Consider the following 12,952-nt stretch of genomic DNA (forward strand, 5'->3'; position numbering starts at 1 on the left):
AATTATAAAACTCCAAAAACAAAATTTTAGTACGATTAACATTCATAAGACAAAAAACTAGTGTTTTATTCACACTTCTAATGATTATTAAACGCAGTAATAGAATAAACCAAGTAAAGATTTATAAAAAAAGTAAAATCATTTGTTTTTTATTTATCTATGAAACTTTAACTTTATCTTAGAGCAAATTTTAAAAGTATTTGAGCTTTTTTAGAAGAAATTACTACGGTAAACATCATTAGACAATAGAAATAACTTACATTAGACTTTATTAAATAAAAATTAAAACTTGAGTGAATATAGTAATTATATAAAAGTGCTACACACATTGGCAAATAAAAATAAAAAACCATATCTAATTTTTTTGGAACTTTTGAAGTTTGATTTCAACAAGCTTTATAAAAACTGGTTCTTAGTAAACCTTTTAAAATTAGTTTAGCATTTTAACCAAATGTCCTAAAAATGTATTTGTTCTTTAAGTAGCTATAGTTTAAAATTTTATTAGTGAATAGTTTAAAGTACTAATTTATACACAACTGCTTATAAAATATTACTTGCAAATATTTCACCAATGGTTCAGAAAATAAAAATGTTGATTAGATTTTACAATTAATATCAAAAAACTTATCTAAGATAAGACAATGATGAAAAAATCTATTTTAGTGTTCTGAAACTTACAAGGCTTAATTTCAAAATTTAGTAAAACATTTTTCAACACGTTTGTATTTCGTTTTTTTTTTGTAAGGTACTTTAAATTTACAAAATTTTTGTTTAAAAAATAAAAACTTTGCACATTTATACTAAAAGTTCAGTTAAGAAGCATATAAACTTGATAAAAAATTATCAATTTTCTATAATTTTTTTAGTATTTAGCACTTTTTTATAGAGTTGTATAATAAATAGTCTGACATTAAAAAAAATTATAAGCATACATTGTATTTCTTATTATAAAAAACTTTTGAACTTTTTTTTTTTATTCGGTAGTGTTAAAAGAAACTTAAAAAAAAACGTTGAAAGAAAAGTTAGAAGAAAACTGAAAAACGCTTATCAGCAAAAAATATTTTACTTTAAAAAAATAGTATTTTATAATGTATCTACTTCAATTTATGTATACTGTAATAGTAGCATACTTACTTAAGTTTGCAAGTTTAAAGTAAAATATTAAATGTTTGTAATAATATTGTGGTGCTTTAATTGTAAATATTTTTGCTTATAACAACAAAAGATGTTTTCTTATTTTTTAAGTAACCTTTAGCTTTGTTAAAATAACTATTTGAAAAAACTGTCAATTATGTTTCATTGTGTTTGATTAATAAATTATTTACGTTTATATTTTCTTTTATAGCACAAGACGCTGGTAACAAGTTTTATTAAAACTAAACTATTTATTTATATTAATCGATTTTTGTAAGTTTAAGATATGCATCTATTGGAAAGTATTTGAACAAAAAAAGTTCTAACTTAACTGTATAATAAATATTTCATATAAAGGGTTACTTACCTTCAACATACAAAAATTCTAGCAAATTTCAGACTCGATATACCAAAAAAACAACAAAATAATCTAAAAAATGCTTTGATGAAGATTTTGTACTGTACTATTTTTTCAATTAAAAAAAAAATTTATATATTAATTAAACAAATCTAATTTTTTTATATCGTTCACAACTAGTGTTATATACGATTTCAAACAGCCTGTTGTGCTGTTTTTTTATTCAAAAAGTTTCATACAACATAAAAAATTTAATCTTGTTGTTTAATTGTACATTTTAAAAATCCAAAAAAAAAAAAACAATTAGATTTCTAAAGTATTATTATTGACGATCTCAATAGGAATTAAAGTTGTATTGTAATAAATATCTAGTTAGATATATTTTATGTTGTTAAGTTTTCGGACAGCTTAAGAATAACAATAAAAATGGGAGTCGTAACAACGAAGTATTTGATTTAAGATTTTAAATGCATACTTTCAAAACATAAAAGCATATAAATACACTAGTAAACATTTATCAAGTTGCTAATTTTAAAATGCTAATAAAGTAAAAAAAATTTTCTAATGGTGAATATTTATTGTAAAAGTGGTACTGAGTTACAGTTTATACCATAAATTAAATACACTATTTACTATTTTTGTTTTATCAAATAAACATTGCTTATAGCTTATCTTTGAACAGACAATTGTACTGTTATTTTTTAATTTTGAATTTATATGGCAACTTACACACAAAGGTAACAAACACTAATAACATTTTTATTAATAATTCACACAGTTTTACTGTTTTACTTGGTAAAAAAATTCATTGTGATCACTTTATTAAGTTTGTTACAATTCAGTACTCACTACTTAATGTATAATATACGACATTAGATATTTACTAAAATCTCAATTAGTTTAATATTGAACAAATCATATTTTATACTTTTTTTGAAGTTATCATTCAATTCAGCAAACATTTCAACACTACCAGAAAAGGAGTATAAAATTTTTTAATCATTTAAGAAAACAGAATACATGCATTTAAAAAATTTTATAAAATACATTTTTTATTTTACTTAAAAAATAGACACAACAAGTTTTCTTTGTATAGAAGTAAGTTTATATAAGATTGCGTTGTGTTTTTTATGTTATATGAAAAATTTAAAAGTTTTTATTATGTTCCTAACAAACTAGCAGAATCAAAAAAAAATCTTAAAAAAATCGACTTATCAACAATAAAACAGCTTTATCAGCAAAAATGAACAGTTGGTTGATTCAAAACTTATAGCTACGGAAAGTTTATAAGAACTTTAAAACTCCCTTTTTTTATTTGGCAGTGTTCAAAGAATTATCTCAAGTGAAAAACCTGTTAAACAAGAACTTAATCAACAAAAATATTTATTTTAAGTTTTAGTATTTTACATTATATGTTTACTTCAATTTAGAAATACTGTTATTGAAGCATACTTAACTAGCTTTACAAGTTAAAATTATAATTTGTAACAAAACTAAATCTAATCTTACTTCTAAATGGATACTTGAAGTAATTTTATTTTGGACTATGATAAATAAAGGTACTTTTTAATTTTGTTTTTACTTGAATCATTATTGAAAAAGCTCTTAGTTTATTTATATTTGCTTTTAATTTTAATGAAGTGCATTATTTACCTATCAATTAAAACCTTTACAATGAAACTAATAACTTTATAACAACTGTTTTTCTTAGTTTGAAGTGCATCTTTTGAAACAAATGTAACCAATAAACTTTCTAAAATATAATGTAAAAAAATAAGTTTACAAAAATAAAAATGTTATCTATAAAATACAAAGAAGCACAAAAATACTAGTAAATATGTATCTAATCTACAAAACAAATTAATCTCATAATTATTCTGGGAAAAACTGTAAAACTAATAGAAAATAAACCTTATATTTGCCACTAATAATTTCCTAACGAGCTAATAGATAAAATTCCCATCATATATATTCTATAAATTTTGAGCCTAGTGTAAATATGGTAGGTTAATGTTAATGATAGGCATATGATAGGTGAGTTGTTAACTTATTTATACATTTTAAGTGCTGTAATTTCAATAAAGAACTAAAATGTATTTATTTCCAAACTAAAATATAACAATACTCAAATAAGATCTTAGTATATAACTCGTTGGTATTTTATACATAGTATAACATTTTTTATTATTACATTAATTGAGGACAGTTTATACGTTAAAGTTAAGTCGACTTATATAGATTTAAATTAGATAAGTTATTTATTATAACAGAAAATATTTTAATATTAATTGTTAATTTAGTAATTTTTTTATTAATTTCACGAATAAATAAATCTTTAAACTTATATAAAAACCAAACTAGCTTAATTAGCTTATTACAAACCAATTGTTTATCTTTAATAAGTTTAAACTTACAAATTTTGATGTACTTTAGTTTTCTTAATTGCAAAAAAAAAAAAACTTTAACTTAGCCAAAACAATTTAATCTACAAGTCTCAAATTTATTTATATTATAATGATTCTTAAACAAACTAAGTATGAGGAGAAGCTTAAAACAAAACACTTTAACTAAAACTTTTATATAAAATTAACTATCTAAACTATAAAGTTTGTTCAAAGTTACTTCGAGATTTTAATCTTTAAGGGACAGTCTTGTTAATAATTCAAATGAGATTTAATATTTAAAAATGAATAATATATTTAATTTTGTAAAAAGAATCGATTTACGCAAACTTAAAACAACATTTTTACTAATAATATTGTGTGGGAAAATTTAAAAGTTCTGTTAAATAAAGCTGTATCTTATAATAATTAACAAAAAACAAAGTTTAATAGCGTTAGTAGAATTGTTATTACGTTTTTTAAATGAATTCAAAATGTATAAAAAAAATGTTTTTCTATTATAAAAAAAATATTTTTTATTTTTAAAAGACAAAAAGCATTTTAATAAAATAAAAGTATTAAGAGTTAAGATATGAAGATTTCCCTCAAACTTTTAAAATAAACAGAGCATTTTTATTAATGTTTAAAATTTAAAAAACGTTTTTCAAACTATAAATATTTTAAAATGATTCAGTTTTCGTTGACACAGGGTTACCTAAAAATAAAATCGAGTACCTAATACCTGACAATGCTATAAACTCTAGTTAAAAAGCCATGCTCCATTAATTAAAACAGTATACTGATCGCCACACTATGCTTTAATCCTTTGTTTCAGTGTTGTTTTATTGTTTCAAAAAAAAAAAGACTAATTTTATATTTTAAAGAAGTAATATATAAGGTTATAATGAAAAAAATTTCCATAATTAACATTGTTTTTTTATTTTGAACTATTTCAATTATTTCAAGAGGAATGCTTACTAATGACGGTAAAGAAATGTTTTCAATACTCAAATACCTTACATGAACCTTTCAAAAATTAATATTTCAAAAATATTAAAAAAGCTTTAATGACTTTTTCACTAGATGTATTAAAAAAGGTTAAGCATTTATTATTAAATACCTACATTTTGTTATAAATTTAAGCCCTGCTTATCTTAGAAATAAAGACAAAATGTCATTAAAATCTGGATTTGAGTGCCATTTTGTTTCACACGTAAAATTTTCCCTCTTTACCAGTTTAGTTAGCTTCTTTATTTAGCCTTACTCAAGCAGGTGAGTACTTAAGAATTTATCCATAGTAATCATTTATAAGTGGTGGTGTATAATCATAGTAGTTTAAACTAAATTAGAATAATATAAAATTTCATTAACAATATTAAAAAGAATTTCTTAATGTCCAAGACTGATTTAAAATCAGTTATGAACTATGCAGAGAGTAAATAAAATAACTTATTCTAAAAAGTGATACATAAAGTTTGACTGAAATTGTAACAAAATTTTATAAAATCAATTATATGCAATTTTAATTGAAATTATTATTTTTTACTTTTGACATGCCAGGTTTAAAACCTTTCAAAAATATTATTAATATTGTATGATTTTACTTAATTCTTTAACTTCTGTTTTACATGGTTTTGTTTAAAGAATAATTAGTTTCTATACTGCTTGTATATTGATAAAAGTAAAGCTCCAAGTTTTGTGTTGAATATTAGCATTTTAATAATTTGTTTAAATTTGAAGTCATATATCTTAAAATATGTTAACTTTTATGTTTATAGTTTTTATATTTTAATGGGTCAAGCACATAGTCTTTTGACTACTAGATACAGCTCATTTTGTTAATTGTTCAGTTATTATAAATGACTATAAATTGACTGAAAGTCTAAACCTCAGCCCATTTAGAAAATTAAGGAAAAACTAGGTTATTATTATAGCAAATAATTTTTGTCTTTAAGAATCAATTGTAATAATTGATTAAAATATAAAAAATAATTATTGCTATTCATTCACATTTATGATACCAATAAAAGTTTAAAAGTTCAAATTGGTAGAAGAAATCAATATGAAATGATTATGTAACCAGCTCAAACTGAGTTTATTATAGGTTTGCCAAAAAACATGACTATCTTGAAAAACCTGGAATTTGACAATTTAGTCAAAATATCTGGTATTTGAGAAAATTTGGAAAAAAGCCTGAAATTTTGAATAAAAATCATTTAAAAACCTAGAAGTTTTAACAGTTAAACATTTTCTATTATTAACAATAATTTTTAAATATATTATACACAGGAAAAAGCTATTATAACATGTTTTTTTTGTCTCTAAGTATTTTTACAGTATCCTTGTATATTTTTACAGTTTATGTTTTTATGCTAACTAACACAGTTTCTCATATAGAGATAAACTTGAAACTAAAAATTGACAAAAAAATGTGTACTTCAAGAAAATTGGAAGAAACTTGAAAAACCTGGAAAACTTTTGGTAAAATGAGTGGTAACCCTTGTCTTTGATATAGCCTTCATCATCAATTTTGTTGTTGTTTTAGATTAATAGTCCCTTAATTTAAGTTATCCATAAACTAGATATATATCTGTAAAGCACAGTGTCAATTATTAAAATTGATGAGGTTGTTAACATTAACTTAAGATTCACAGTACAGTCACTTGACAATACTGTGTGCATGTATTTACAATATGTATTCTAAATTAGGTATTGGCTATTATAATTATCTATGTTGTCTCAAACAAAATATTTTAATTTAAAGTGTATCTAACATTCATGTTTGTTTTTGAATGTCAGTAATATAAGTTTTGTTTTATAGATATTAAAGTAAAGATACTGTTTCCATGTTTAAAAATAATTTTTTTTATCTAAAAAAGGCTAACTTTTTGTTGCTAACATTTCCAAATAAGGATATTATTTTTAGTCATTTGTATCTGATAGAATTTTATCAAGTGTAAATTAGTAAAAGTAAATAGCTCTGAATATTTGTGTGACAAACACTTGAAAATTTTTCTAGTTGCTATTTATTACAGTCATTCACCCAAAATTTTCAGTCTACATTAATATAATTTATCTTATTTGAATTAAAACATTATTTTTTTACAGAACTTAAACTAACAACATGTCAGCTGATTTAGACTGTGATTTCCAACAAGCTCAATCTGGTTAGTTAGGCTATCAATGTTATTTTAAAACTACATTATTACTCAGTTTTGTATCAATTCTAATAATTAAACAATTACTTCCTTTCAATATTTATATTTTTAACTGAATGTTATAAATAAACCAAGATATAGTGTATTAAAAATGAACTACTTCATGTAGTTGATGAAAATAGATACATTATTTTATTTTTATATAGTATTGAGGTATTTTAGAGTCTCATAATTATGATTACCATGGTATTTTTTGTGCTATATACCTCATAAATTAATAGACAGTGGCAAATCCTTTGTATGACTTAATCAGTACTCATACGATCGCAGAAAGCTGTACATAATATTTTAGTAAATTAAATTTTTATTTACTGTTTAAATTTTTAATAAGTTTTTAATAACTTATTCAAATAACCTAATAAAACGTTGCTTTATATCTAATTAATATTAAAATTCTCCTCTAGAAGCAGCATTTACCAATAGCATACTTAGACCTTTCAAAGGCTAATAATGTTAACTAGCTATGTGAATAGACAATTAAATTGAATTTTTCACTACAATCTTTAACTTACTAATATTTGCCTTATGGCTTTTTCTATGCTCTGTGAACTTTAATTTTATTTTTGAACAACTTCAAAAGTTGACACCATTTTATAATTTTATGATTTGTATACTGTTCTAATTTGTCACTTTCAACCACTTAATCAAAAATGAGTTGCACTTATGGCTACTTTCATCTTAAGAACCTCAAATAATCTAGTTTTAACACTAAAATTGACAATAGGTGCATCTGAGTCATACCCAATCCAGTGTTCTGCTCTCCGTAAGAATGGATTTGTCCTGATTAAGGGAGAACCAGTCAAAATTGTTGAGATGTCCACATCCAAGACCGGAAAGCACGGTCACGCTAAGGTTAATGTTTTATTTATCTTGAATTATTTGTCATGTAACTTACAACTAAGGGGTATATTAAAGTTATTCAAATTAGTTACTCTTTATTGAAATTTGATAATTAATAAAGTTTGAATTTTCTGGTTAAATTATTTAGTTGATACTTAGTTATACAAAACTAATTTAGTTTGAGAAATTGATAATGGGTCAAAATACCTTAGTATAAGAATCTAATATCTTTAATACACAAACAATGTTTATACATGTGGAATTGTCTATTTTTTACAAGCACAGTAATTCAAATAAGATCAAAGCAACTTCACAGTTAACACCCACTTAGTTTGTGTAGGCTATTTGTTTGTTTATATTTTTAAGTAGTGCTTGATTTTAAATAGAATAACTCTAAAAAAAAAATAACAATAAAAAATTAACAATGTAGCAAGTTTATAGTTAGCAGTTATTAATATTAACTAGAAATTTAAATTTTAAATCTATATTTCATTTTAAACTAATTTAACTTTAAAATTTAAATTTTGTAAACAACATATTAATTATAACTCATATTTTAACTTTAATTTTTCTTTTTCTTTATATGTGTACTATTTTCAAATTCATTGCTCTGTATACTTTTGTTTCAACTTTTTTTAGCGTCTGATGAACTGATCTGCAGGGAAACGTGTAACAATAAAAGTTTAACAATAAATTTATATGAAATTAAAATTTTACATTTTTAAATGTTTCTAAAGAAAACTTTTTCTATTTTTCCAGTACAAACAATTGTATTTGCTTACATGCGCAAAATACACCTAGTTAATTATTAATTCGAGATAGGAAGTTAAAAAATAATATAAATGGTATTTGTTTATATTTATATGTAATATTTAACTTAGTATTGAGGTATTTTAGAGTCACATAATTATGATTACCATGATAGTTTTTGTGCTACATGCCTCATAAATCAATTGACAGTGGAATATCCTTTGCATGACTTAATCAGTACTCATGCGATCGCAGAAAGCTGTACATCTATACATAAATATATAGTATTTAAATTGTTAAAATCACCCCAGATCTTAACTTTAAAAAACTGCCATGACAATGTGTAAAAACTCAATTTCATATGTCATACTTTAAGTATCAATTAATACTTAAGGTGTACACCTAATTAAACATCCAAATTATGTCTATTTGAAATATATAAAGTCATGTAAATTTACACACTTATTATAGGTCCACATGGTAGGAATTGGTATCTTTGATGGAAAGAAATTGGAAGATATCTGCCCATCTACTCACAACATGAACGTCCCAAATGTCAGCAGGTAATTAAAAAACTTTAGAAAAAGTTGACTTATTAAATGTGTTTGATTCTAGTTAAGAAACTGAGTAGTTTAAAAAGTTGTTAATATGTCCAGAATTAAATATTTTATGTTTTTATAAAGTTTTATAATTATAAAACATCTATTTATTATCATCAGTTCATATTTATTATTAATAAGCTCTAAAATTATTTTTCTTTCATGTTTTCTATACTTCTGAAATTTACTAAACACTTTTAGCATTATTTAAGTAAATAAAATAATCATATCAAATTTTGTACTTAAAAAATAATACTCTGTAGATAAATATTAAATAAATAATAAATTAACTATGTATAAATGTTTAATTTAATTGGAAAATTGCCTGAAGTATAAGCCAGATGGAAGTTAAATTAATTCCAAAGTTGCTAATTTGCCAAAAATGTTTTTGTAAGCCAAAATCAGTTTCTTACAGCTGTTTAACTTAAAACTATTAAAATATTTGCTAGTGGAATTTTTGCTGTTTAATAAAACCAGCAATTAGAAATAGAAAGTTGCATGAAACAACTGTCTCACTAAAAGATTATTTTATCAATTATTTCTTATCTTAAATATGGGAGTGACACATGTGACTAACACATTTCCAACATATTTATCTTTGAGTTCATCAAATGGAAGTGTTACTACGATTTAACTATATCAATAATAAAATTGTAATCAAATATAGATTTTGTACATTCGATAATATTATTATATTTCCATATTGAGGTATTTTAGAGTCACATGACTATGATTACCATGATAGTTTTTGTGCTACATGCCTCATAAATCAATTGACAGTGGAATATCCTTTGTATGACTTAATCAGTACTCATACGATCGCAGAAAGCTGTACATATTAATTATAACAAATTACAATATATATTATATATCAATTTAAATACTAAGTACCTTTTTTAATGAATTTCTTTAGAACACCAGACCAAAATTTAAAACTCAATTTTTCCACCACTTGACTGTCAAATAACATTAAGTCAATAGAAAACATGATTTATACACAGTCATAATAATAGTTAGTAAATCCCATTATTTTAAGCTCAATAAAGTTAGTAGAGCAGAATAACAATATTTCTGTTATGAAGTCCTAGATATTTTTGATGGTTTTTTCTAAATATGAATATCAACCAAATTTAATTAAGACACAGTGATAATATATACATATACATATTATAAGAAATCCTGACTTCTTAAAGACCATAAAATCTTTTACTTAAATTTCAATATTGTATCAGGAAAGAATGGTAGTTGGTTGATGTTTACTTTAAACAATTTAATTAATATTATAATTTTTAATATTTAATCAGGAAAGAATGGCAGTTGGTTGATATCGATGATGAAGGCTACCTCAACTTGATGGATGACTCTGGTAAGATTTTACTATTCTTTTTATTTTATTGTATTTAATATTAAGTATGAAGATGGCTCTGGTAAATAATTATTTGTATCTTAATAAGGTAAGTTTAAGTAAAGACAATTAACATATTTTTAGAATCCTGTATTGAATGTAAATAAGTGAAAATTTGAAGGATTAATTTAGTGTCTATTTTCTAATTTTTTGTATTTTTAAGGTGAATGCAGAGAAGATTTGAAGGCTGGAGATGAAAAACTTGCTGAAGACATCAAAGCTAAATTCGACGAGGGTGAAGACGTTTTCGTTAGTTTTTATTATTTGTAATAAATTTAATAAACTTATTCAATAAGGCATAATTGCAAGTTACTAATAGTTTTTAATATAACAAACTTTATGAATCATTACTTTTTATTGTTTATTTTAACTTAAAATTAAATACTGTTTTGTGAGAAAAAAAAGTCAGCCTATCTTGGTGCCCTCAATACTTAAAATTCTGGAAAAACCTTAAATTTTGAAATTTAGGCAAAAAGCTTGGAATTTGAGTATTTAAAAAAACCTTTTTAAGAGAGAGTCACTAGAACTTGACAATTTTTATGTATATATATGGATTTGACACAAAATTCTATCATATAGATAAATTTTTTCCTCTTCAAACTTTTTTATCAAAATACAATTAAAGTAGGTTAACAGTATCTTTTCAATGTTGTTAAACTGTTTAATACAGTTTTTTACTGTTAATTTCTAACTCAAAGTAAACCCAAATTGTGTAATTTCTAAAACCTGGAAAAAAATTCAGAAAACCTGGGAGACATTTTTAGAAAACTAGTGGGTACCTTCTTTTTTAGAAAATTGTAGAAGTATAATTAATTTTGTAAATAGTCCATTTCCATTTTTTTCTACTAAATGAATAATAAATTATTGAAATTAAATTTTAAAAGGGGTTGGCATGAGTAGATAATAAACTTAATCCCAATTAAAAACCACAATCTATTCACTGGCAAGCTTTTATAATCTCAACTTTATATTAATTTAAAACAATATTTGATAAATAAGTAGTTGTTATGAGCCATGTTTGTTTAAGGCGTATTTACGTGTGAGATAATTTCAAACTAGCGATTTTTTAGTGTTTGACTCCATAATTTTCATTTAATAATGTTTTATAAATTTTACTAGATGATTAGAGAAAATAACTGTGAGGTTTTAAAAACCTTTGTACATAATAGTTTTACTTAATTAAACAAATTGAATTTTTTTCAAACAACATCATAATTAACTTTTTTAAATGTTTTCTTTAATAAACTCTCAATAATTCCAGTAAGTTGGAATGATTAATTATTCATAGTATTGATCTAGTAGTCGGGAAAAATAAATTATATGAATTGTAAATAATTATTAAAGATATAAAAAGTGAACAAATTCTAATAATAATGTATTGAGGTATTTTAGAGTCACATAACTATGATTACCATGATAGTTTTTGTGCTACATGCCTCATAAATTAATAGACAGTGGCAAATCCTTTGTATGACTTAATCAGTACTCATGCGATCGCAGAAAGCTGTACATCTATATATTATTAAATATATTTATCAGTAAAAGTATTTATTATTTATTAAACAAATATTTAATAATTATATCATTGATCAACTATTGAACAAGTGAATTATATACATGGTTCTTTTACATAAATGTATGTTTATGACGTCACAATGTAACAAATTTAAACAGGTAACCGTTCTCTCCGCCATGGGACGTGAGAAGGTCATCGCTTGCAAAACTGGAAACAAATAAACAAAAAACAACAGATGTGCACATACACATGAAAGTGCTCTGTTCCTCATTTTCACAACAGGGTATTCACCTTGGTCCGCCACACCCTCAAAAGTCCGGTTACCAAGGTGGGTGCGTTGTCATGGAAACGTGGAACCACTTAGGGTACTTGCAGCTTTTAAAATTTCGTACTTTTAAATAATTTTATATTTTTAGATAATTTTGTGTGTGTTGCATATTAAATTTTTGGTGGCTAGAACCTCTGATACAATTGTTGTTTTTTATATTAATTATTCCATTAAAATAAACATTGATATAATTTCAAGTATCCAAATATAAATTAGGTATCATGAATATCAAACTATTAATTGAGTATCTTTCATTATTAAGGCTTAACTTGAGGACTAATGGGATTTATTATTAGTAAAATGTGCGCTTGATAAGGATAATGATTTTAAACTGATTTCGATTATGTTTGAGAACGATCATTTAAATCAGACTAAAAATTACCTACAACGGTCTACCTACAAACAGTTGTTTTATTTGAAGTA

The 12,952-nt window shown here is 23.5% G+C and overlaps 1 protein-coding gene across 1 annotated transcript; it reads left to right on the plus strand.

Moving 5' to 3' along the window:
* The first annotated feature begins 5,108 nt into the window (after nt 1-5,108).
* On the plus strand, nt 5,109-12,672 carry LOC145841026 (eukaryotic translation initiation factor 5A-1-like). The gene is made up of 7 exons (XM_082948384.1): nt 5,109-5,145; nt 6,982-7,040; nt 7,816-7,943; nt 9,153-9,244; nt 10,585-10,646; nt 10,849-10,934; nt 12,360-12,672. Exons 2-7 carry the CDS (start codon nt 6,998-7,000, stop codon nt 12,420-12,422), a joined length of 474 nt encoding a protein of 157 aa, XP_082804510.1. The 5' UTR covers nt 5,109-5,145; nt 6,982-6,997; the 3' UTR covers nt 12,423-12,672.
* Nucleotides 12,673-12,952: the final 280 nt, after the last annotated feature.

This window comes from Thalia democratica, chromosome 7 (genome assembly GCF_965202585.1).
Source record: "Thalia democratica chromosome 7, ktThaDemo2.hap1.1, whole genome shotgun sequence".
Classification (NCBI taxonomy): Eukaryota; Metazoa; Chordata; class Thaliacea; order Salpida; family Salpidae; genus Thalia; species Thalia democratica.